Raw genomic sequence first — 27,705 nt, 5'->3', positions numbered from 1 at the left:
AAATAAGCACATTATTGTACATGCGCAGACCACTACAAGGAGATGCACAGGGTGTCATCAGGTACACAACGGAAGGGCCTGAGATGACCTCATCTCATCTCTGCAGCAATCTTGAAAGGCGGGTCTCCATAATTCACAGAGGAACCCATGGCTCAAAGAGGTTAAGTGACTAGACAAAGGTCACAGCTGCTGAGAAGTAGAAAGTATGGCTGGACGGGGAAGAAGAAAGTATGGGGTGACTGCCATGAGGTAGGCAAGCTTTCTTTTTTTTTCCCCCAGGGAAAAAGTATTTAATGTCTTTCTTGGTATCCAACCCAGCCCTCCCTGATTGATGAGCACAGAGGAGGAGGATCCACAAGGAGACCAGGAACAATTTTGGGTTAGGAGAAGAGAAAGAGATGGCCTAGTTCCATTTGTGGTTTCGGCAGCGAGAGCACGGGGCCCCGCCATAGCAGAGGTGAGCTCAGTGTGCACCAATGTCCAGTGGGCATTGGGGATGGTTTGCTAATGCAAGACACGTGTATCACTGGACCTGATCAGTGACTGGGAGAGGGAGGACAATGCCCTTCTGAGTGTGGCTCTGTGGCTTCCTGGGGTAACCTACACGGATGGGGGCAGCGGAGATGCATTCTAGAGCCCCAAGCCACTGGATCCAACAGAAATGTTGAACACAAGAGTTACAAAGATAAGGCCTGGGCAAAAATCTGGAGAGGTCAACATCAAAGCCTGGGATAGCCCGCCCTTTTGTGCCTCCTCAGCCTACCGGAAGGCGACAGACTTGGAAAACATCAGGAAGGGCTCCATGGCTAAGACCATGGCGGCAGGAGAAGTTAATCACAGAGAAAAGGTCAGGAGACAGGGCTCTCTGCTGCCACAGAGAATTCAATGAGAACCGTAACAGCTAAAGTCAGCTGCGGAAAGGAAGTCTCAAGTTGTGAGCCACCAGCAGCCCATGAGAGCCAGTGAAAACACAGGAATGAATGAGGTACAAAACAAATAAGGGAAAGAAAGAGGTTTATGAAGAAATAAATGAAGAGAAAGTAACAGAAAAAAATGTATTAAAAAATAGTGCAACTGGTAATAACAGGAGAAGACTTTCTCTTGCTGTTTTTCCAGGATTCATCCCATGTGCCAAAATGCACAGCATCCAATTCCCTTTTCAGCCTCGCCTTTCCATCCATCATGGTTTAAGGGGAAGATGAACCCACACTTGTTGAGAGATCACTCAGAGCCTATCACTGTGCTGGTGCTACACATACTGTCCCTGGTGCCAGCACCTGAAAGAGGCAGGCACACTATCTCCAGAAGCCCTGCCATGAGGTCACTTGACATACTGCTGAAGCTTCCTGTAACTCTGATGTTATTCAGTCTGTGGCCCCTGTCTTACAGGTGACCTATGGCTCCCAAGAACATATCTAGAGTGTTGTTGCTACAGAGTCCCCTATACTGTGCCCCAGAGCTTAGAACTTCCAGAGTTTTCTAAGTGTTGGGTTCAAGTCAGGCTCCAAATAGGGGAGGAGTGAGGAATGTGTCACTCACATACAGAATGTGTCGTGAGAAATGGAAAACCAGGCCAATGCTCAGGCAGGTAAGCAGGAGTCAGGGCCAGCCACGTTGCATGAAGGCCAGCTGAAACTCGGGCAGGGGAGGCAGGCCGTTGCCCCTCCCAACACCAGGCAGCAGGATGGGGCTGGGGAAGGTGGGAGCACAGGGCAGGTCCAGATGCTCAGAGGCAAATACAGCAGTCAGGAGGTGGTTAGGCTGTGGTCCAGACAGCTCCCCAAAGCGTGGGTGGCTGAGCCAACAAGCACCATTCCCCCAATCCAGGAAGAGTCACTCCTGTGTTAAAGGGACACCTTGCTTTCTTTAACCCTGCAAGTCTCAGTAATGCTGGGAGTAACACTGCTGAGGCCAGATGAGAGCTGTCCCACTGCACTCCTGGCACTGGTGCCTTTTGGGGGACAGGGCTAAAGGTTGAATGGCAACCATCTACACAGACTACCCGCTTTTTACAGACCTTTTGCTTTTTGCTATATGTACTGTGAAAGGTTAAAAAAGTTTTTATTTTATTTTATTATTATTTATTTTGAGACGGAGTCTCCCTCTGTCACCCAGGCTGGAGTGCAGTAGGGTACGATCTCTGCTCACTGCAACCTCTGCCTCTGGGGTTCAAGTGATTCTCCTGCTTTAGCCTCCAAAGTAGCTAGGATTATAGGTACACACTACCATGCTCGACTAATTTTTATATTTTTAGTAGGGATGGGATCTCAGTATGTTGGCCAGGCTGGTCTCGAACTCTAAATCTCAAGTGATCCACCTGACTCAGCCTCCCAAAGTGCTGGGATTACAAGCACGAACCACTACACCCAGCCTAAGAAAGTTCTTTATAATAAGGATGTATTACTTTACTAACAATATAGAATATATTAAAAATCTAATGTATCTAAAATTAGTGGTGATATTAGTTATGTTAGAGATATCTAAATATCTATTAGACAGATAGTGAATTAGATAGTTGGAATATACAACAAAGGACTGAACTGTATACATTTATTTATTTATTTTCGAGACAGGGTCTCTCTTGTCGACCAGGTTGGAGTGCAATGGCATGATCACAGTTCATTGCAGCCTTGACTTCCCAGGTTCAGGTGATTTTCCCACTTCAGCCTCACAAGGAGCTGGAACTACAGGCACACACCACCACACCTAGCTAATTTTTGTATTTATTTAAAGAGACATGGTTTTGCCATGTTACCCAGGACTGGTCTTGAACTCCTGGCCTCAAGCAATCTGCCCAGGAGTGCTGGGATTACAGGTGTGAGCCATCACAGTTCTGGCCAGAACTGAATACTTTTAAAAGGGCGAGTTTTGTGGTATGTGAATTATATTTCAATTTTTAAAAATCTAGCAGAGAACTTGAAAAGACAGTTTCCCTATAGAGTTTACAATACTGATAGATACAGATTCCGTGTCTGTAACACAGATAATACAAAGGGCCCAGTCTCTTCTCTACCTCATTTTCACCATTTTGATGTAAACTATGAAAATAGTTTACATCAAAAATGTCCAGTCTGGGTATGGTGGCCAACATTCTGGGAGGCCAAGGCAGGCAGATCATTTGAGGTCAGGAGTTTGAGACCAGTCTGACCAACATAGTGAAACCCCTTCTCTACTAAAAATACAAAACATTAGATGGGTGTGGTGGTGCACATCTGTAATATCAGCTACTGGGGGGCTAAGGCAGGAGAATTGTCTGAAACCAGGAGGCGGAGGTTGCAGTGAGCTGAGATCACACTGCTGCACTCCAGCCTTGGGGACACAGCAAGACTCCATCTCAAAAAATAAAAAAAAATTGTCCAAAGCTTCCCCACAAGGCTCTTGACACATTCGGTTGTGGGTGCTGCTCAAGGAAATGAAGGTGCATCTCAACACAGGGCTCTTATCTGTTATCACCTAACATTTTTACAGTTGCCCACTTGGTGCCAGGCTCTTCATGTAGAGCAATGCTTTTAGCTATCTCTCTGGCAATGGCTTCACAAATGAAGATACTGAGGCTTAGGCAGAAGATGTGACTCACTCAAAGTCACATCTTTAGTAGGACCAGAGCCTAGGATTTGGAACCCAAGACTTTGACTTCCAAACCTGAACTGTTTTATCTCACTTGGCCTCTCTGTTCAAGCCTCAGGGTCAAGTTTGGTCAAATCTCAGTTGAGGAATTACCGAACTAGCAATCTATGATTTCTGATCATTAAACCAACACAAATTTGTGTGCATGTGTGTGTGTGTGTGCATGCATTTCCTAACCACTGGTCCCACCACAGAGCCCAACCTCCCTTCCTCTTCTGTCTGAAGCTAAATTCCTGGTCCTTAGCCCCTCCAGCTCCTCCCAGATGAGCTGTCACAGTGGCACCATTCCACTCTTGGCACATTGCTGCTTCTTAGCTTAAAAAAAAAAATCTCTGATCTCTCAATCTTAACTGGATGTTTGAGTTCTTTGGTGAAGCAGTGTTTCCCCAGATCCAGAACTACTTATGAGCACCCATCTTCCTATACCCACTGCCAGGAACATAGTAAGTACGTAAGTACTTGCTGCAAATGGCAATGACACATAGCTTTTGCTTACTTATTGGAACCCAGTCTTTAACTAAAGCTAGAAAGCCCAGAGTCTGGCATATAAAAGAGAATATTGGCCACAACTGTCTATCTAATCCTCTATCTAATCCACTTCCATCCTGTCTGTTAAGTCTATATATTTAGATGATGCAAAAAAATTCAGTTGAAATTTTTTTTTCCAAAACAGGGTCTTGCTCTATTACCCAGGCTGGAGTGCAGTGACATGATCTTGGCTCACTGCAACCACCACCTCCCAGGTTCAAGCAATTCTCGTGCCTCAGCCTCCCGAGTAGCTGGGATTACAGACATGTACCAACATGCCTAGCTAATTTTTTCTATTTTTAGTAGAGATGGGGTTTCACTATGCTGCCCAAGCTGGTCTTGAACTCCTGGCCTCAAGTGATCCACCCCCTCAGTCTCCCAAAGTCCTGGGATTACAGATGTGAGCCACCATACCTGGTCTCAGGTGAAATTCTTAGCACCCACAGATACGTTAATATATATTGACTATTTATCAGCTATGAATAACATATAGTATTTACTTTTTCCGGAGCACCTACTTTGTGTCAGTAGTAATCACTATTCACTTCCAACCGAAAATGTTGGCTCAGTGACCTCAAATCTAGTAAATGGGGAAGGCAGGGGAGGGCCAGACTTCCCTGTTTGTGCTGCACCACACTTCCATTTGATTTCTTTCTCTGCCACCAAGAATATCAACAACTCCACTTAATCTAGCATTGATTTATTTCCTATGCAAAACTTCGTGGCATTGATGAAGATAGTGATTGGAATGGGTGCAGATCTGATTAACCGGATGTCACTTCAGGGCTGTGTCTAGACTGCTGCTCCATCACCTATATAGACTGTGCATCTTTTGCTGAAAATCCCACATGGAATATGTGATGTAGCATGTGGGAGTTGATTCAGAACCCTACATACAGCACACAAAGGGCCTGAAACTAGCATCTCTCAGAGAGAATCTGAGCATCTCCATTCTGAGAGGAAGAATGGCTTCCAGAGTCATCTGGAAATGCCAAGAAATATGAGGCATTTTGCGAAGTCAAATGCAAAATCCAAACCTTCACTGTATGTAACCTATTTGACTTCTCAGTTCAATGATGCCCTCAAAAAGCATCAGGACCTAGCTACTAACTTTGTTTTTGACCTGATTGTCTTTTGGGGAAAAGCATGAACTTGTCTTGATCTGCTTTGAAAATATTTTATCACAAATGTGTGTTAATAAATGCCTAGAATAAACCAAATATACAATTCAAGGTGGGAATTGATTTGCGGTCCCTATTTAAGACTACTTCTGAAGGAGGAAGGGGGAAAAGAAATTTACATGGGAAATACCATATGGCTTCTACTGGGACCTTTTATTAGCAAAATTTAATTAGCATAGTGCCTGGTACATAATAAGTGCTCTATAAATATTTGCTGAATAAATGAATAATTAATGAATGACAACATACGTCTACAATTAGCAAGTCATCAAGAAGAATGAAGAATTTTTTCACAAAATCTTGGTGATGGGTACAATTTATTCTCTAACACTTTGGAGGATATTAGTAAGGAGAGCTTTAATATCAGATGGCCTTGGATTTCAAGTGCAGGCTCTACTATTTCTTGGCTGTGTGAGAGTAGGTAAGTCACTAAACCTCTCTGAGCTTCAATTTCCTAATATATACAATGGAGCTAATAATATTTACCTTGCCACTTGATTTTGAAGATTTGTGATAATGTTTATAAAGAGCTTGCCACATACACAGTACTCAATGGATGGTGATTATTATGAAAGGGAATGCTGATTCTCATTAGCAAGTTAATCCTTTTGTCCCAGAAATAGGAAGGCTTTCCTATCACTGGCCAAGGTCAAGGCCACCATCAGCTAAGGTAGGGAACATTCTCGTTTTCACTTTCAAAGTCAAGGGAATGGCACAGATTTAAAGTAGAGAGGAACCAGCAGCACATGTTTTTAAATATTCATAAGGGCTGGAAATGTCTTACTCCTTTCGTTTTCTCTGCCATCTGCTTTTGTTTCTTTTCTTTTCATTCTTATGCCACAGCTGCAAATGAAAACAACCATACAATAACTCAAGTTAAATTAAAAAAACAAAAAAGACAAAAAAAAAAATCACAAAATAAAAACAATCTGAGGGATAGAAAGAGAAGATGAATTATAAAGTTTTCCCCTGAGTTCTCAAAGCAGAAGTAAAAATAATGTTTAATGCGAGTTAAACCTTCTGGAAGCTGAAATCCATGCCTCATATTTATAATAATGGTGACAAAATCACCCCAGATGCCACTTGACTAACATCTCTAACTGCCAGAGCCAGTCTTCAAAGTAGGTAAGTTATACCCATTTTACAGAAAAAGAAATTGCAGATCAGAGAGATAAAACAGATTTTTAATGGTTACACAGCTAATAAGAGATAAGACTAAGATGTGAATCCAGGTCTGCCTGAATCCAAAACCTACGCACTTTCCACTCTATCATCTGCTCTAAAAATAGGAAGGGACACATAAAAAATAATTCGAGAAATATTTAGGGCAGCTCATTTGTACTAAACTGATTTTTTTTTTCAGATAATTAAAATCTGTGATTATAGCTCTAATTAAAGTTAACTCAGATGATTGTTTGTTGTATTTGTGAATGTGCAATTAGAATCTTCCACATAATTGCAGGGTTTTCAGCATCCTACTTTTCATTTATTAACTGCATGCAAACTAGAGCTTTGCTGTCATGGCTTCTTGTCTACTAAAGGGTGCAATACAGCTTTTGGGGTTTCTGGACTCAATGACTGTGACCTGCGGTATCAACAGCAGGGTCTGGGCTCAGCCCTACTTAACATGTCTTTGTCCAGAAGTCAATGAAGACTTCATCTTCAGGCGCCATGTAAAAAGCTCTTATGGCCTACACTGTTGTCCTGAAAACTCCTAGCAGCATGTACCTGAAGAAAAACTGGCAGCAGCGGTCCTCATGTGTTAATTACACTTGTGAAGTCTATTATGCATAGAAAGGGCACCTGCTGGCAGTGAAAATGACTAGAATCCACCCTTCCTGTGCAGTGAGTAAATTGAGAGTTCATTTCTACAGGAGATAATAGTTTTCAGATTCCATTTTGTGTATCCCCTGCATGGGGACATACTTAACATTTAAATCATCTGCAGAGGAGCAAACCTCCTTCAAATTTACATGTTTCAGGCTCCTACTACTTTACTTAAAATGCTAGTTATCCCTGCTGGCTCTTACCACCAAGGATTAAACTCAATGGTGGTGAAAGTTACTGAGCACAATAGAATGAAGTTATTAGCATTGACTCAAATTTCATGACATTTGTAGTCTCTGACCAAAGCAGTGGTAGCAGACTGAAGGTGATCAAATCAACCCTTCATTATGGAGGATCTGTTTTTTCTCTTGGAGTCTTTCCTTTCATCATTCTTACATCTTATAGTTAACAAACAGATACCAGTCCCCACTGGCCTGTAATCATCCTTTGGTCATATGTCAAAAAGTTGTTTCACAGAAACAAGAGACCAGGAGAAAGACTGCTATTACACAAACAGAAACTTCCAAGATGGTGCCTCCTCTCAAAACCCACTCAGGCACCAGTGAATACAAGTCTCAACTTTGATTTTCTGGAGTGAAAATTTAGGATGACAAGGACTTAGCAGCCTTCCTTGCCAAGTCTTCTAAGTTAGACCTGCCAACATCATTGCCCTTGGTCAGGCTGGTAACAGTTTTTCAGAGTGCTAGAGTTAGAGAGAGTTGAAAAAAGGATCTTGGATCAGCTTTGACAGGAAAATACAACATCTAATGTGTCTCCAAAAAAAAAACATGAAGAGTGAAATGGCAGCTGGAAAAAACAATTGGCTAGAATAAACATTGATTTGTGAAAATAAAGCTTTTAATTATAAAAACCATCCTTTTTCATTGTAGAAATATTTGAAAATATGGAAAATAAAAAGCATGCAGAAATTCTCTCCTGCCTCCCTGTCACGAGTCTCTGTTAAACATTTTGGTGTATTTCTTTCCAAATTTCTTCCTCTCTATATGCATACATATATACATCCAATTTTTTTGTGTTATGTGAACATATAATTGTCTTAATACAGATTTAATCATAGAGTATAATACACAATGTCTATATCAGTTAAAGTTAGTAAAGCTCTTTGGGCCTTGGTTTACTAATAACCTGTGAAATGGAGCTAACAGTATCTGCCTTGCAGGGTTGTTGGAATAATTCAATGCCATCACATGTAAAGGAGATGACCCAGTGTACAACAATGGCAGCTATCTTAGTCACTGATGTTTCTGAGAGAGCAATTTCTCCTCCACAGTTCTGGGAATGTAAGCAGCCCATTTTAAACTAGCTAACAATTTAGCAACCAGAACTTTTCAAATACTAGAAAGCTAAAGTTGGGCCATGCACAGTGGCTCACACCTGTAATCCCAGCACTTTGGGAGGATGAGGCAGGTGGATCACGTGAGGTCAGGAGTTCAAGACCAGCTGGTCAACATGGCAAAACCCCGTCTCTACTAAAAATATAAAAATTAGCTGGGTGTGGTGGTGTGCACCTGTGATTCCAGTTACTAGGGAGGCTGAGGCCGGAGAACTGCTTGAACCTGGGAGACTGAGGTTTCAGTGAGCTGAGACTGGGCCACTCACTGCATTTCAGTCTGGACAACAAAGCGAGACCTTGTCTCACATAAATAAATAATTAAATTAAATTAAATTGTAGTACTACTTGGCAGAGGAACTATATTGATTCTTCCAGCTCCACCTATCTCGGCAAAAGCCCTGGGTATTCCTGACTGAAGCACGGCATGAAAACCCACTGGTGAATCTCTTCTAGGGGAAACCATGAGACAGAGTTTTACTCTGTCACCCAGACTGGAGGGCAGTGGCTCGACTGCGGCTCACTGCAGCCTCAATCTCCTGGGCTCAAGCAATCCTCTCACCTCAGCCTCCTGCGTACCTGGGATTACAGTTGTGTGCCACTATGCCTGACTAATTTTTTTAAATTTTCTTTTGTGGAGATGGGGATCTCATGATGTTGCCCAGTCTGGTCTCAAACTCCTGGGTTCAAGTGATCCTCCTGCCTTGGCCTCCCAAAGGGCTGGGATTACAGGCATAAGCCACCGCATCTGGCCTGAGGCTACCTTTTAGGGCACACATCTGGCATGTGGTGTCTATGGGGGGGGGGTGTCTCTACCTGTGGAAGACCCTGAGGCATATATATGTGGGAAAGGGAGCTATGTCTATGAAGGGGGACATGTCTGTGTGGGGGTCTATACCTGTGAGCATATTGTGTGTCTGGGGGGAGAGGGTGTGGCAACAGGTTCTACATGCTAAGGGGGCTGGATGTCACTCCAGGACTCTGTCTTGGGGGATGTGTGTCTCCTTTTACCTCTTCCTGCTTTTTCTCGCTCCCTGTCTCCCTTCCATCTTCCTTGGGTGTGTGTTTTGTTCCTTCTCCTCCCCTCTAGTTTCCCTCATCTCCTTCTTCTCCTCTGAGCATCAGTGTCTGCCTCTGCCCAGCCCCTCAAGTGTTCATTTGAACAACAACAAACATTACTGGATAGTATAATAGTGTCCTTTTGGTCCTTTCCTTGGAGATATATGGCATTGAGAAGAAACCAAGCGAGTTGGCTCAGAAGCTCAAGCACAGGAAGTTTAAGCAAAGGTCGACTCTGAGGAATGGGGCACCTAAGCACATGTGTAGGGAAAGGAGGGAGGCAGCAGAAAGAGGAGTTAAATGATACCAAAGAGAACAGAGGTCTAGATGGGTCCAGAGAATCCTCAAGAGACAGCAGTCCGGCCCAGGTGAAGTGGCTTTGGACAGATTGCTCTTCCTCCTTCAGGAGTGGCAGGAGAAGAAGAGGCAGGCAGGCAGCAAGTAACCAGCCTTGGGTGAGAAGGAAGGCAGTTGTGGGAACACAGACCCTATGCCCCCCTCTTCTTGCCAGACGTGACAATGCATCCCCATCCCCGAGCCTGCTGCATAGTGGGGAGAGTGAGGGCTCAGGGGTGACTGCAGAGGAGGAGGGCAAGCTAAGGTGACAGAGCAATTTCTCCTCCACAGTTAGCACCACTCTCTAGCAGGTCCTCTCTGCAACGGCTCTCAGACTTTCATCAGCAGTATCTTCCAGACAAGAAGCAGATAAGAAAATGGTAGGGGAGCCGAGGGTCAGTAGTAAGGCCAGGGAAGCAACAGCCTGCAGGGAACTGGTGAAAAACCCAGGAGCAGTTCTGGCCTGTTTGTGTGCCTATGTCTTCGATACCCAATTGTTTTGAGTCCCTTCTGCTAGACACTGACTCTCATCCCTGTCTTCCCAGCACTTAGCACAACGCCTGAGACACGACCAGCATCTGGAAACATCTGCTCTACTCAAAAGATCATGAAGATCCAGAGCAAGGAGGCCAGCAAGAAACCAGAGGGGGCTGAGCGAGCTTCAGATGGTAAATGACACAGGTGTCACCCTGCTGGGTGGCTGACAATGCTTTCGGTCTATAAAGTACATTTGCACATACGTTTTTTATTTCATCCTAGAGAGTTTAAAGAACAAGTTGCAGTATTTTCAGCCTTCTACAGAGAAGAGATTCAGAGAGGCAAAGGCTCTTGCTCTAAGCTACACAGCCAGACAATAATGGAGCTGAGACAGGGACTCAGACATCCTCCTCTTAGCCCTGTCCTATCCTTTGTGCTACTCCATGGCCTCTCCGAGGGAGGAAAGTAACCTCGCTATAGATGACAAAACACTGCAAATGTGAGCTCAGTGGGAATAAGGGGAGGCCAGTAGTGTGGATTCTGAAGCCACTGAAGATAGTAGGGAATAAGATGGGAAGGAGATGTGGACATCTAAACAAATGGGTGATGAAGATCCCAGAGACAAGCAGATGACAGTGACACAGAGGGAGGAAAGTTCCTGGGGGCTGTGCTGAAAGCCAGATGACAGGGTGGAGCTCGCACCAGACCATGGCAGTGGGGACCGGAGTTAACAGTCTCCCCGCTGTGGAGTCTAGGAGCAGAAGGAGCAGGCTCAGTCAGGCAGAGTCCAGCACTCCCTAGAGTCTCCAACGGAAGGAGAGATGGTGGAGACCTGGATACAGGGGAGGGTCTGGGATGTGCCCCAGGGTATGAAAATACTCCTCGAGGAACAGCAAACCCAAATATTCAATGTCACATGGTGAATTTGTTATAAGGGGTTAATATCTTTATCCTTTCCTATCTGCAAACATTACTTTATCTCCTACCCACTCCAGAAGGGATGAACACAAAAATCTAGACCAGCAGTACCTGTACATCATCAACTGAAAATAGTTTCCAAAAGAAACCAAAGTATGAAGAGACATAGTGAAAACATGTGGGGTTCTGCCATCGATGAATCAAGAAGAAATTTAAAATTAGCCAAGATTCCATACTCCACATGGTAGAAAATACACTACCCCTTAATCTCATAAGGGGTGGGAGAAAGGCACGGATAAGATGACTCACCTTGATAAGAAAGACATACAATAAAGAGAGAATCAGGCCCATTCACTTACTACTATGCATGAGAGAGGGCCACTGATTTTCACATGATGCCCCTGAGTTACATCCCTGTTATCCCTATGGCTTCTTGGGAAGAGGGTGGGCCCAGCACGTTCCACTTAGGAGTGACTGTGGAATGCCTTCATGCTCCTTGGACAATCTGGCTACCTGGGTGAACCTTTCCAGTGAGATGACTGCAAAATGGGCTGGAGATCCCAGCAAAAGTACGATTGACCTGGACTCAATCACTCTGAACCAGTGGTCAGCATCCTGTGTTATCAAGCAACAGGGCTATGACCCTCAAATGGGTTCCCCTTTCCTGAAGCTCTCAATATCCGGCCTGCAGTTAGTGCCTTTCCCTCCACGTGCACCATGCTTCCTTATGGACTTTTGTTGACTTGAGTTATCTGGAGACAATGTCTTTAACTGCATTACACTAGAGAAAGAAATTACTCATGAGGAAAAGAGATCCAAATCGGTCACAAAGACAGTCACTTTGGGTAATCTATTGAAGACAGGTAGTGAGGACGATGATATGTCTGTGGAAACATTTTCTGAGCACCTACCATGAGCCAGCTTTTTACATGGGGTCCTTTCATATACTATCTTGTTTCATCTTTAAATGATTATGTATTGAACAACTTCCTTTCACAGATGAGAAAACAAAGTCTTAAAGTCAAGTGACTTGCCCAAGATGGTAGGGCAAGTCACTTCCTTCCGCTGAAGTCAGTTTCACCAAACAGTGAAATGCTCAAGTACTTCAGATGGTTTTGCATGTCTGGCTTGTGCTCCCAAACCACAGTGAGTACAAGTCTTAAGGATGTGTCAGGGCATGGCTGACACTTGAAGACCTTGGGGATCTCAATTGTTTCTGTCCCCAGTTTACAACTTGTCTTAGGAAAAAACAAACAAACATGCAACCTCTTGGTGCATTGCTTTCCCCAAACTGAGAAATGGGAAAAGTTACTCTCTGGTACTCTTCAGAATGTCGTAACATATAGAAAACTGGAAACAAAAGGGTCATGCAACCAGGTGGTCTTAAATCCATGCCATTTTGAAGTTACCATTTTTATTTATTTATTTATTTTGAGACAGGGTCTCATTCTGTTGTCCAGGATGGAGTGCAGTGGCACAATAATAGCTCATTATAGCCTTGACCTCTCTGGCTCAAATGATCCTCTCACCTCAGTCTCCTGACTAGCTGGGACTACAGGTTTGCGCCACCATGCCTGGTTCCTTTTTTTTTTTTCTTTTTGTACAGATGGATTCTCACTACTGTGTCCAGGCTGGTTGAAGTTAATATTTTTAATGTAGAGTCACCAACTGCATTAACAAGTGACACACCTAACATGTCCAGTCAGTTCAGGGCAAAGGAGAAGCAGAGGACAGGGCCAGCCACCTTACCAGCAGTAGTCCAGCAGATGAGGTGGCAGCACAGGGATGTACACGTGCTGCCAGTACATGGGGTAGAGCATCGCCGCCGACCCGTGGATGCAGGCAGTCAGCTGGAACAAAGCAAAGCAGAGATCGATGAACAAATCCAAGGGAAGAGACACCGCCATTTGATTACAGCAATACAATTCTATAATTCTTCAACATGTTTACATGATAAGCCGAAAAACCTGGAGAAATCATTCTACGTTAACTCAATTACCCTAATCCAAATTTAGTAAGAGCTTTCTTTTCAAAAAATCTTTTATTTTCTGATTATAAAGTTAATATATGACTTACGGTAGAAAACTGTTAAAAGTGGAGAAAGGGATTAAAAAAAAGCCACCACCATCGGAAGATTTAATATTGTAGATTATTACACACACAAGTACATGTATTTCCTTTTTAAATACAATTAGGATGACTATACAGTATTCTTTTGTGTTTCTTAAAAGTGAATGTTATTTGATGTCATTTTTCTTTAATCTTAGAAAGAGGTATCTCTTAATGATGCTTTAAAAGCACAAATCTAGAATATTCTTTAAATATTTTTAGAAAAAGATACATTTTAATGATACTCGATGAATTTCCCAGGCTATTATATATTTAACTACTCTTCTACTATTAAGTAATATAACCGTCAATAATTGGTATATATGGTTTCCAAATGTAGAATTCAGAGACAAAGGTTATAAGTATTTCAAGGTACTTAATAAATACATATCTCATAAATGTGTTAGGATAATGAACAGATGAAGGATGGAGGCTCTTTACACCCCCCACCCCCAGTCATACACCACGATTCTGGCCTTCCTGCCCCTCACCAGCACTACTCCTTGTAGTCAAGTTAATAGCCTTAAAATTGTATCTATCTTACTTTTATTTTTATTCTGATCATGACTAAGGATGAACATTTTGTCATGTTTCTTGACTATACTTATATAATAGACAAATGGTCTGTTCATATTCTTAGCCCACTTTAAAAATTAGTATTAGTAACTTTTACTACTTTATAAACAATCACTGATGATATGCAAAGAATACCCAGATTCTGTAATGTTTTTGAAGATAATTTATCCTTAGTTTTCTTTGAATTTCTGGGCAAAAAGAAGGTCTAAGTAATTACATAGACAAATATTTTCTTCCATTATGGTTTCTAACACTTTATCCTACAAAAGTCCTCCAGATTTCTCCTTAGCATTTAACTCTTCCATCCATCTGGAATTACTTTATACTTTAGGTTTAAGGACTGAGGTGAGAATTTATTTTTTCCACATAGGTAATCAATTGCTCTGGCACTGTTTACTGACTAATCCTTCCTCTCCACAGTCTTTTGACTTGCCACTATTTTATATTACTTTTTTTTTTCCTAAGAGCTAGAGACATCATACAATCAGTATTTGATACTTAAAAATTCAGCAAGAAAAGATAATACAAAGGGATACAATTGCTACAAAATTCAATATAGTGAAAAGAAAGAAAAAAATCAACCTTTGGAGATATAGCTATGAAGTGACAAAAGCCAACAACACATGTTTCTTTCTGTCTTTTTTTCTTTAATGTTTCTTTGGTTTCAGGGAAGCCTGCTCCCATGAGGACTTTGCTCCTTTTGGAAGCTGTTAACTGGCCTTTGCTGACAGAAGGACATTTACGTGGTGAAAGACTGACGTGCCAAGGCCCAGTTAAAAGAATCCCAGAGGTTAGTGTAACATGAACAGCTTTAAATTGGATATTCTGCTGCTGTTTCACAGTTGTGAGAGCGGTGTGTTAAAGCCAGGGCTGCTACTCCCTACCCCCGCCTGCCTGGACGCTTTCCTTCAGACCCTGTTCTTGAAGCCAGGTACATGCTATGAACCGGATATGATTCAGCAGGCACCCAAGAAATGTTCCCAGAGACCCCGCCAAGGCTCGCAGGTTTAATCCATCCCTTCCCATTCTATTTCCATAGGTTCCCATATAAAAAAGGCTGTCATTCATATATGTGTGTGTGTGTGTGTGTGTGTGTGTGTGTGTGTGTATATGACTAATCCCTTCAAGGCCTCTTAGAGATGAAAACTCCTTGCTGGTGTTGAGTGGAGAATGAACCAACCTGACCTGATTCCACCCTAAGTCGGCTGGAGGGTTCCACTCTTTCTGCCCTCCTCAAGTGCAAGTTTCGTCACATCACTTCCTACTCAGAAGTCTTTGGGGCATGCCTGGCCCGGGATGGCTCCACTAGCCCATGTCTAGCTTTACAGCAGCCATCTGTAGCCACACTCTGTACTGTCTTCTCCAAGTCTGTCCTTGGAATATATCACTTACAGGCTTAAATAGGGTCAGAATATCCAAAGGGTATTCCTTTTCCTCCCCTCCCTTTCCACCTGTCGCCCAAACTGGCCAGGATTTGTGCCTCTAGCAAACTCCTTCCTCAGGTCTGTGTGTAAGTACTTCCTCTTCAAAGCCTTCCCTTGCTTCGCATGCATAGGCACCAGAGCATTATTATTAATATATTATTAATATTATTAGTAATAGTATTATTACTAATACTATTACTAACATTACTATTATTATTATTACCAATTTTTGAGACAGGGTCTCAAAATTAATGGGAATCTATGGAAAGAGAATGAGAAGGGATGGATTAAACCTGTGAGCCTTGGTGGGGTCACCCAGGCTGGAGTGCAATGGTGTGATCTCCACTCACCACAACCTCCGCCTCCTGGATTCAAGCGATTCTCCTGCCTCAGCCTCCCGAGTAGCTGGGACTACAGGTGTGTGCCACCACGCCAGCTAATTTTTGTAGAGATGGGGCTTCGCCATGTTGGCCAGGCTGGTCTTGAACTCCTGAACTCAAGTGAGCCACCCACCTCAGCCTTGGGATTACAGGCATAAGCCACCACGCCCAGCGGTGGCTCATTATTAACTGGACCATAACTGTCTGCATGGACCAACTCATTATTAACTGGACCATAACTGTCTGCATGTTTGTCTTCTGACTATAAAGTACAGGAGATCCTGTGTCATCTCCATGTTCTCAGTGGCACAGAATACACACACACACATACACGTGTGTACTAGTTAATGAGATGTGTCTCAAATTAGTAAAAAATAATTTTTACTTAGAATATACTCACAATCTAAAGATAGTTTAGTAGCTTGGCTTTTAACAGTATTATACGAACATTTTCATGAGTCTCACAGAGTAAAGTACCCGACTCAAAGTCTAAAACAGGCCGGGCGCAGTGGCTCACGCCTGTAATCCCAGCACTTTGGGAGGCCGAGGTGGGCGAATCACTTGAGGTCAGGAGTTTGGGACTAGCCTGGCCAACATGGTGAAATCTCGTCTATACTAAAAATACAAAAAAACTAGCCAGGCATGGTGGTGCATGCCTGTAGTCCCAGCTACTTGGGAGGCTAAAGCAGGAGAATTGCTTGAACCCAAGAGGCGGAAGTTGCAGTGAGCCAAGATCGCACCACTGTACTCCAGCTTGGGTGATGGAGTGAGACTCCGTCTCAAAAAAAAAAAAAAAAGTGTAAAACAACAACAGCAAGGTTAGACACACAAGCATGCCACTTTTGAAAAACCAAGTCATTCAACCATTCACCCATTTGTTCAATCACATGCCTACGCTATAACTCCACAATACGTAAATAAATAAAAGCATTTCAAAATCTATAAGGTCCCGTACAAATGTAAGGTAACATTATCACATGAATTAATTTGTGATTCTCTTTGAAAAAGTCATTTGATAGAATGAATCTGGTTCAGACAGAACTTGATTATGTGACTTTTTAGGTTAACCTGGTTTGGGTCAAAAGCCTATTTTAACTGATAAAGTACAGAGATCTCATCTTCAGATAATGTTCTTTTCATGTCTTCTTAACCTCAGAAGCAAACCTACCAACCTCAATGCCAAGATTTTAAAATTACTTATCCTTCATAAAAAAAAATCAAGCTTTTAAAGTGTTGGATCATTTCATTAGTGGGTTTTCTAAGGACCAAATCTCTGCAAATTGGGATAAAATACATTATTCATTTGATTAAGAAAACAAACAAACAAAACAGGGAATTGTTTGGCTGTTTTCCAAAATACTAAATAACATAAACTATGTTCATCATTACTTAAGAAAGGTAAGTTGATTACAAGAAAAGTCCTACTATATATCTATATTCAATAATGCACTCTGTTCTGTAAAGTATTGCTTGACACTTATAAAATAACTCTAAACCCTGTTTCTAAAAATAAAAGTCCTAAAGGCCTATGTCCATTCCTTACAGAATACAAACTTTAAAAGTAATGAAAGTATATAATTTGGAGTGCAGTCAACAAAGGGGTATTGTGGATATATAATTGAAGTGCAAGCTGAAGAAAATGATCCTATCAAAATCTCACTCAGTGGGAGAATGGAAAGATAGTATGTGTAAAATTTGCCCAGAGTCATTAGTCACAATGAATATTCATCAGAAGCCAATTATCAATCCCATTTAATGACACCCCAAAAGATTTTGCCCTGAAGCAGCTGAATAGTCTAAGACTCCAGACAAAACTAGACAAATTATACAGCCAACAGCCAGTCTAGCCAGGACACAGACTGTAAAGTAAACCACTGGTGGGTTTTTGGATGCACTTTAGCAAATTCTGTCCTCAATTAAAGGTGCACAAGGTCAGTTATATCTCAGAGATTTCTATATGGCTCCATTCGTTTTCTTTGAGGCAAAGGGAGAAGGGGAGAAGGGGGTGTGGGTAGGACATGAATGGAGAGTGATCAATGATGGAGTTGGAAAAATCACAAGGACACCTTTTTATTCCCAGTCATTTCTCAGAGATAAAGCCCAGATTGTCACAATCTTAGATTCCAATGCCTCTGCTGAATCCTAATAACATCACTGCAATTTAACATGAAATAAAAATAAGAATGCCCCTGAAAAGACAAAACCACAATATGCGCCAGGTGCCATGGTAGGGTTTAGACCCTTGCAAAGTATTGTTTTAAAGCAAAGTGTGTGTGTGTTGATACACATGCACACTCATCACCACATTTCACAGATAAGGAGACGGTTTTAGAGGTGAAATAACTTGCCCAAGGCCACATCGACAGTAAGTGACAGAACTGGGACTCGCATCCAGGTCTGTCAGAATATAATGGCCACTGTGTTTCCACAATGCATAATTAACTCAAAAAGTATTTGAGTGCATACCCTGTGCCATCCACTGCGCAGAGGACTCAGAAATAGATGAGGTATTGTCCCTGTTGACATTGTTAAATGACACAGACATGCATTTGCCTTGCTGCTAGATGTCCAAATATCTAGGACAAAATACCAATGACAGAAAATAATCATTTTTAAAACAAACACAGATCTGATCATTTCCTGGGGATTAGTTACATTTAACTAAGGTGTTGTAGTGTCTTTAATCCACAGGAAATTCTAGACAATGAAGTAATTATGATCAGTCAAAGGTTTACATTCCATTTTGAGTACATATATCTGAGAGTCTGGCTTGAAAATGTTGGAAAGTCTTGCTTTGTCATGTTCCCTTTCACATACTTGCTCAGAATCTTCTGCTAACTTTTTTTTTTTTTTTGACCTGGGCAAGCCACTTCCTTTCCTAGGTCTCAATTTGCCCTATATGTAAAACAAGAGACTAGACTACAGGATTTCTGTGTTCCTTTCCAGCTTTGATAACTTACAGTTCTAGAGGAATTGCCATCCTTCGATGTGAAGAAGGCTCCTCCTCTGCCCCAGTTTATCTTCGTCAGCTGTGCTAGGCCTAAGCAAATCAGGGTCTGTCTTTAAGCTGGTCTTGCTTTTTCATCTCTGCAGCTCCAGGGCCCAGCAGGAATTCATGAGCTATGTAGAAACCACCACCTTTCAGCCACCCCATCTTTATCACCTGACAAGGGCACAGCTGTTTTCTTTGCTTGGCCCCTGATACTCTGAAGAACTCAGAGGTAGATGACTTCAGGCAACCAGGAACACCCAGGCAGTACAGTGGTGGGACCTTGGCTCACTGCAACCTCTGCCTCCCAGGTTCAAGCAATTCTCCTGCCTCAGCTTCCTGAGTAGCTGGGATTACAGGCACCTGCCACCACGCCCAATTAATGTTTGTATTTTTAGTAGACATGGGGTTTTGCCAAATTGGCCAGGCTGTTCTTGAACTCCTGACCTCAGGTGATCTGCCTGCCTCAGCCTCCCAAAGATGATTCTTCTTACCTCCTGCTATGCTTGACACAGAGTCGGTGCTGAGTAAATGTTTGGGGAATGGGGAATGCCTCCAGATTCACATCATGAGGAAGAGTAGGCAAGATTACCAGACATTTAACAAACTGCAATTGTCTAATAGATTACAACTAGAGGCTGTACATTTTTGAACAAGTATTAAGATTCCAAGCTCTAAAAGTTGGCAGAGGAAAACAATCAGATGGTTACAGTCATTCTTCCTATCCTAGAACTCAGAATGTTAAATAATCAAACCAACACTGGCTTCACGGGTTAGAGGCATTTGGATTTCCCCTCTGAACCTAAACACAAAGAAATGAATAAAATGACAAATATAGAAAGGATACCAGATTACTGACTTTTAAGGGAGGCCATTCTTAAGTTTGTTCATTTTGACCAGGGATCATCTTATTTAGAGCAGTTGCAGAAAAAGCTATGTCTTGGGAAGTTGTTCCCTTTCTCAGTTTGAGAACTTGATTCGTTTACTTAATTAAAAAACATCTTCATATCATGGTGTCATGATTCAAACACTACTGTGGTTTTTGTTTGTTTTGATTATGATTTATTCTCAAATGAAAAATCCTCTCTAAAATCATCAAAACGGTTTAAGCAAAACCTACAGGGACTCTGTGAAGTTAACCTATTTCAACCCTTCCATGGGTATGAGAAAAACCTTTAATTATAAAGGGTTCAGCTATGTTCAAATTGCATTTACTGATTTACTGTATTTAGTGGGGGAAGAGAAGGCTTTTAAGAAACTATCAAAGATACTGTAGCAGAAAGTCAACTTAGAACATCTCAAAAATCAAAGAACCTTCAGCTAGTCTAGGCAGATGCCGGACATGTGAGTAGAAGGAAAAGAGAAAACAATGTCTCACTTTACTCAGCAGCTGAAATGCAGAGCTGCTTTTTAGTGGGTAATGGGAACAATCGTTATTCCAGTAGTTTCATTTTCAGTTTGGCGGAACTCATCTTCTTCCTTCTCCATTATCTTTTGGGAAAAGGGAAGGAGTAAAAACACACACACACACACAAACAACAACAAAAACACCCAACAAGAAGTGAAGCAAAGTGTCTTCCTTCAACAGCAGTATCACCCATCAGGAGGAAGCTTACACAGGCAATCAACCGCCGGCTTAATCACTTATCTCCATTTTTTTTTAAAAGCTATCTACTAGCTAGAGTAATTAGAGTAAGTTATTAACCAGGGCAACAAGCTTTCGTGCCAAGATTTGACACTTTAAAACATCAAAGCAACTAAAACTGCCAGAGAAAAGCTTTAGCTACCAAAGCAGAGGCAGAAACTATGGCGTGGTAAACTACACTGTAAATAAGCCCACAGCACCACGAATGAGGAAAGAACTTTCTTTTCATCTTTAAGATGAAAAAGGCAAGGTTACATGGGGGACTGATAACAATTTATTCAATACAGGGACAGCCAACATGCTGCCACTCCTCCACGCTGTGTCTGTGACAGACATTACTAACTGATCACAGAGTCGAGATGTGGCCCAAAAATCTTTCCTCACATGTACTTTTTTTTTTTTTTTTTGGATACAGAAACTTATTCTGTTGCCCAGGCTGGTGTTGCAGTGGTGCAATCTCCACCTCCCAAGTTCAAGCGATTCTCCTGCCTCAGCCTTCCGAGTAGGGGGACTACAGGTGCATACCACCATTCCCAGCTAATTTTTGTTATTTTTAGTAGAGACCGGATTTTACCATGTTGGCCAGGCTGGTCTCCAACTCCTGACCTCAAGTGATCCGCCCACCTCAGCCTCCCACACTGCTGAGATTACAGGGGTGAGCTACCACACCGGCCTCACAATGGATCAAAGTAGGCACTCAAAAAGAAACTAATTTGCCACCTCAAATCTAGTATAAGTGGATATTTATATTTATTTGAAAATATAAATCGTAAGTGTAGCGAATGTATTTCTATCATTGGTTTAATAAAGAATCATACTTTTAATGCATGCCTATAGTCCCAGCTACTCGGGAGGCTGAGGCATGAGAATCACTTGAACCCAGTAGGCGGATGTTGCAGAGCTGAGATTGAGCCACTGCACTCCAGCCTGGGCAACAGAGCGAGATTCCATCTCAAAAAAACAAACATTAGAAGAAAGATTCAAGCTATAAAACATCCACCAGCATGACCACTGAATTCACATTACTATCTGCCAATCACTGAGAACAGTGCTTCACGTACATTTAACTCATTTAATTTTCACAACGGCCCTATCAGGTAGGTAGCATTATTGTCCCCATTTGATAGATGAGAAAACTAAGGCTCCTGGGTGTTGAGGAACTTGTGTAAGGTCACAGCTACTGGCAGAACTAGGATATGAACCTAGAGAAGTTGAGCTCTGGATTTTGTGCTCTTAGCTCCCTTGAAACTGCTTTTGTGCTCTGATCCGTATTAATCCGACAATTACTGAGTATCCACTATGTGTACATGCCATGCCCTCAAGCAATTTAAAACACAGAGAGAAAGATCAAAATGCAAACTATCAACTTTAACACAAAAGCATTATGAAAGAGGTACTATAATAGAGGTTCAAGTGTGTTAGCATATAAAGAAAGAATCATTAATTCTGCCTAGGGCAAGAATCAGGCCTGCTTCACAGAGACAGAGACTTCAGAGCCCAGAAGGTTGAAGAGAGAGAAGCTGCTAGTCCTCCTCCCTGCTAGAGGCCAGGCAGGTGGTAAGGGTGTGTCAAGTGAACATAGTAACCTATCAGGCCACTCAAGCTCTGTAAGGACTTGAACGAGGAATGACCATTTAATCAAATGACTAAATGACTAGTGAGAAGTGGTCGGCTGGCAAAACCTCATGGGAGTTGCCGAGACTATTTTGCTTTGCTTGGATTCACTCCCTATCCACTATCACGGCAATCCTAATATTCCGAACTCTCCCAGGATCTTTATCGCTCTCCTTGCTTCTGAAAGTCACATTGGGGTTTATTGCCTGCACAGATGAGATTCAGCCTCAAGTAACATTACTAAGTGAATAGTGTGCCCAGTGCTGGGCTCTGTGCTTTCATGTCTGGATGGTCACTGGATCTTTTTAACCACCTTGAGGTAGGTGTGAATACTATCACCATTTTCACAGAAGAGGACAGAGGCACTCAGAGAGGTCAAGTAACTTGCCCAAGGCCATGTGGCTAGAAAGTGGCACAGGGAGGATTAAGTACAAGGCAGAGGCAGAAGTGGAACAAAACCATCCTGACTTGCAGTCTGATATTCTCTCCTCCACTCCTGCTGTCTTTTTTCTTGGGAAAAGATACCTCCAGCAGGGCTGTCTGACACATCTAGCTAGTAGACTCTGTGTAGCTATCAAGGTAGCAGGAAAGAACAAATGTCAATGTGCTCTGTGTCTGCACTGACCCATGACTGCATGGTCTAACCTCATATCATACTACCTTGGTTCACCAAAGTGACCACACTTTCAGTCTGCAGAAACAACACAGGAAATTATGAGTCCTTGCTCCCAGTTGTCTTAAGCACCTAGTAGGTGCTCAAATTTCTTTTATGATAGCCATGTCTGCCAAAGTGGGTGTCATTTAGGGCTTTTTTTTAAAAAAAGTAGATAAAATGCCAATGACTTAAATATTATCCATTAATGTTTTGATTCATAAGAGTCATATAAGAAGTAAGCTATCAGTCCTGCAATCTAAGGAAGATACAATTTATTTCACGACTTGACCACATTACTAACATAATAAAATGTTCTGCCATGGCAGAAATAGGATGAATTTAATGAAATGGCAAAAAAAAAAAAAAGAAACATCACCTATTTACACACACATACCCTAAATTACACTGGTGGACTGCATTGGTATTCCATAAAATTACTGAGAGCCTGAATAGTTTATACTTAGCTATGGTCCTTTTCTAGTCTAGCCAAGGCCCCAATCAAAGCTCTCCCAAAGAGAATATGGAAACAAAGAGCTTTTTAAGTGCCAGTCGGTACTCATAAACATCTTCTAAATGAACTTGATCAGTCTCTATTATGTCATCTCAACATGAAAATGAGTCTAACGATGCAAAATAATAGCCACCAAAGAATAAATATTGTTTTTGTCTTAGAGAACTGTCTATTCACTGGTTCCAAATCAGGGTGTATATCAATCATCCAGGGAACTTTAAAAAAACATTCCATGGTTCCATATTAGACTTTGTGAACCAGAATGTCTGGAGATGGGGCCCAAGAACCTGCATTTTTAACAAGTTTTCTGGGTGATTCTAACATAATGCTAATCCATGGATCAGAACTGGGGAATCACTGACAATCTGAATCCTGTGCCTCATCCAAAGCAGGTGCTTGATGTTTGCTGAAGCAATGAGAGAAGAGGCAGGAGAGGAAGGTAAGAGCTAGCAGAGAGACCATGGCTGGCTGAAGTCACATCAAAGTGTCACAAATTAACCTGTTGATACTCTATATTATATTACAGAGTCTCTATGGTATCTCAAGGTTCTTCATTCCAATTAGAGTTTAACATGAATAAGAGAAAACCAATTCACACATAATTAAATGAAGAATATAGTTCAACAAGCAATTAATTATATATACATTTTAAACCCAGAGAGCACCTGCATAAGTAAAACCCACCAATCTTCTCTCCTACTTTCTGTGGGAAGTTCCTTTCATTTATTTTTTAACAGTTTTTAATATTCTCTGAACCATAATAAAATTGTATATAATGGAGATTAGAGAGGTTATGTTATTTGAAAGTTTGGCTGCAAAGCCTGTATTCCATGCCACTTCATTATAGTTTCTTAAGGATTTCCCCCTTCACCAAAATGATTAGTTTTCTTCTCACTTCTTTGAATACTCTTCTCAGGTTGTTAGTGTGAACTAGGTTACTCTCTCTCTTTTTTAACATATAAAAGATAAATAAACAAAATGTTCGATTTTTATTTTTTAAATAGAACACTAAATTTAGTCTTAGAATTCTCTGTTTGGTAAGTTTCCAGTTGCAAGGTCTTGGCTTCCCTTGAGCACAGTTTGAAACAAAATAATGCAGTTTGTTCCTACGGCTGGAACATGCAGAGTGGAGTGTGCAGGCAAAGAGTCCTTGGCTCTGCTCCAGGATTTCAAACCTCCTTCAACTGCCACTCTCATCTCTGCTTCAAGGGCTGCAGATAAGCAAACAGGATTAGTGTTTTCTAGTCCAGAAGAGCTAGGAAAGCTTTACACACATCATTCAGGTGCCCAGCTCATCACACAGGCTGGCGTGGATATGACAAGGTGGCGTTCATCAGGAAAGTAGTAAAAAGGAAGCCAAATCTAAAAAGCTGCCCAGTCTACAAACTGGCCCTTTCTTAGGTCTCAAGACCAGATGGTACTCAGACAATGGATGCTGTCGGTGGGAGTGGTGGAACAGGACTGAGGCAAGTCTGGAAAAGTCTCCACGCTCCACTCGCATATTGAAGCATCTCCTAAGGGCCATACTGTGTGCTGGTGAGGAGATGGAAGTATCACCTACCACTCCTTAGGCCACAGGGTGCCCGGTTCTGCCCAGGTCCCACATGCCCTGGGACCAAGTGTTGTTTATGTAGTTAGGAAAAAACTGATAGGGAGAGAATGCAGGGCTATTTTTTTTTTCTTCCCTAAATGAGGTTCCATCAGAAAAGTAATAATGGTTTTCAGTTATGGTTGTGGAGGCTAAGTTAACTAGGTCGTGGGCTTGCTACTATACAATATTGCCTTCTGAAAAGCATCCACTGGATAAAACAAATAGATGTTTCTCAGGAAAGTAAATATGCCTTTGTCATTATTTAACTGGATATTCTTAGTTGCCCAAATTTCTTTCAGGATCCCTAAATTATACAGGGGGCGATTAGGACAAAGACACACAGCTGGAAGGAACTGCATATGAACCCTGAAAAGTTCCTTATTCTTTACTGCATAGGACAAAGATACATAGCTGGAAGGAACTGCAATATATGACCCCTGAATCCACAGTGAGTTAGAGAAGAAATGCCCAGGGCTCACAAAGGTCGTGCTCATGGAAGGAGAAGGGTGCAGGAGCTGCTGGGAGACAGCCAAATCTAAGAAGGCATGGTCGGAAAGGGAATCTGAAGTGTTTAAGGAAATAGAGCTTTGGCTAACAGAATGGGTGTGTCCATTGGAATTCACAGATCCGCCTCCCGTTTCCTGGTGCCTAGAGTAGTGTCAGGCACACAGACGGCTTGCAGAATCTGAAGTGAAAAGCTTAGGTGCTTGTTCAAAGGTGACAACCAGGCAGAGGTTCTTTATGTTATTTTAGCTCCATGGTCAACAGGGTCATGCTAAGAATATTTCTCTGAGTACAAGTGTCACAGGGAACTCATGACAATGGAGAGCTGCCAAGGGAGTAGTATGAGGTAGCAAGGATGCTGGCCTTGTTTTAATTCCATCTCTGTTGCTCATCTTAGACAAGGCACATCAACTTCTGGGGGTGCCACTATTCCGATCTGCAAAGGGAGAAGAAAACCAACAAGCTCCTAGGGTTGCTACAAGAATGAATTAAAAAAGTGATCACATACATGATTAGCATAGTGCCTGGCACATAGGAAGGGGGGTGGCTCGAAACGTTAACTTAAAAGAACTTTAAAAGGGTGGGGAAGAACTGGGGGGCTCCCATATAAAGTACTGAGTATGAATCTACTTAAGGATGTTCTTACATCTTTATTCTGTGAATGCTTTTTGGTGGTCTTGGACAAGCTACACAAAAAACTCAAGTACTATATAATTAGGTCTCATTTTTCACCCAAACCAATAGTACCCAGCTCCACTAGTTACCTTATCCACCAGATTTGGCCCAGGGTACCTTTTAGGCTCTTTCTAAGAATTTTCAAATTCCTTCAGTGGGGTGGCTATTCCTAACAACATGCTTCTGGCTCTTGTGACAGTTCCCACACAAAGGATTTGAAAATGGTGTAAATAATGGCACCCAATAGACATAACCTGGTTCTCAGGCATGCGCTTCGAAGGGGCTGAGATTAGTCTGCGTGTAATCCCTGGATGTCTCTCTGTTTCCAGAAGCCAAAGCCTCCTTCCCCTGACACTACATCATAATGACCTCTATTCATGGCCATCTCTCCTACTGACTAGGACATGGCCATGAACAAGTAATTCCACCTTTCCGAATGGACTGGCTGTTCTGTAAAATGGGAATAATATCTATCTTCTAGGAATGCTGACAGAATTCTATTATCTCTATCAAGATCTTTGACTTGCTATCCAGAGTTTCAAAAAGCAGTATGAGTTAAACTCAGATACGAAAATATGGAAGAAAAATGGGGCCTTTATGCTACAAGGAATCACACAGAAGTATTTACATTAGAGAACAAGATTTAGTTAAGCCTTCCCTATTTATCATTTATAAAGGAAAACAATCAATATACATTAACTGAGCAAAGAGAACAAAAACTTACATTTTTCTTATACAGAATATCACAATGTTATTGACCGAGAAACCCTGAAATGCATATTACCTGCCTCTGAACTCAATATTGTTGGGTTTGTCTCTATTGACGCAGTCATTTTTATATAAGACAGCACACGAGTGCTTGACAGCTTTTATCTTTCACATGCTTAGTGGCTCTGAGGAGCATTAAGCCTCCATCATATCAAACACAATTCAGAAAAATGTGGTTTGTCAAGTATTGCAGGCCACATCAGGATCGTCAAGAGAGGGTCCTCAAAAAATCTCAGGCTGAGATGGCTTTTACATTTTTCCCTCCACACCAGCCCCCATCTAAAAGATAATAAAAAGCCACTCTAAAGGAAATAAAAGGCAACAATTAGAAAACTTTTAAATTCTGAATTCAAAGAGGTCCAAAGGAGTGAATACAACTGAAGTCTGCTCAGCTATGTCATCCCCACAGAAACTCCGCAGAACCACTCAGGATTCTGCTGAGTACACGTGAGATACAAGAAGAACCCCACCTCCCCCAGAGAGGCTTCCACCAGCAATCTGTCAAATTTTGAACCCAGTTAAGAATCAACTCTTTGTTAAGAAAAGCCTTTTAAAAGTCAAAGTAATACATGTTCATAGCTTTCAAAACAAAACAAAAAGTAGTCAAGGCTTATCATGAAAAGTAACAGTCCACTCCACCATTCTCCTTACACCCTTCACTCCAAGTCATCACACTCAACACAGGATTTATCTCATTTCCAAATCATGAATTCTTGTTTTCACATTTTCAACATTAAAACTTGGATTCTGCCTTCTCTTTGCAAATGATCTGTTAGCCTCTCAGAGGCTAGTCACCTCACTTATCCAGTTGGCTTCATTCCACAAATATTTATCGTGGTGTTGCCTAGGGACACAGCAGTGAATGAAACGGGCAACAATCCCTGTCTTCATGAAGTTTACATTGTAGTAGGGTAGGCCCTTAATAAACTGGACATTTAAATTTGGTTTCCCATTATAGAA

At 41.9% G+C, this 27,705-nt stretch overlaps 1 protein-coding gene across 7 annotated transcripts in view; it reads right to left on the bottom strand.

Moving 5' to 3' along the window:
* DENND1A (DENN domain containing 1A) overlaps positions 1–27,705 on the bottom strand; it is a 536,105-nt gene that overhangs the window by 227,345 nt on the left and 281,055 nt on the right. For all 7 annotated transcript variants that reach the window (XM_021674025.2, XM_021674026.2, XM_021674028.2 and 4 more), the window contains one exon: positions 13,054–13,154. In XM_021674025.2, the coding sequence (XP_021529700.2) occupies positions 13,054–13,154 (101 nt within the window). The remainder of the gene's footprint in view (positions 1–13,053; positions 13,155–27,705) is intronic.

The sequence above is a fragment of the Aotus nancymaae genome, unplaced genomic scaffold (genome assembly GCF_030222135.1).
Source record: "Aotus nancymaae isolate 86718 unplaced genomic scaffold, 86718_ANA_hifiasm-v0.15.2.pri h1tg000003l, whole genome shotgun sequence".
NCBI lineage: Eukaryota > Metazoa > Chordata > Mammalia > Primates > Aotidae > Aotus > Aotus nancymaae.
The sequence above is the reverse complement of the archived record's forward strand: the minus strand, read 5'-3'. Positions and strand labels throughout refer to the sequence as shown.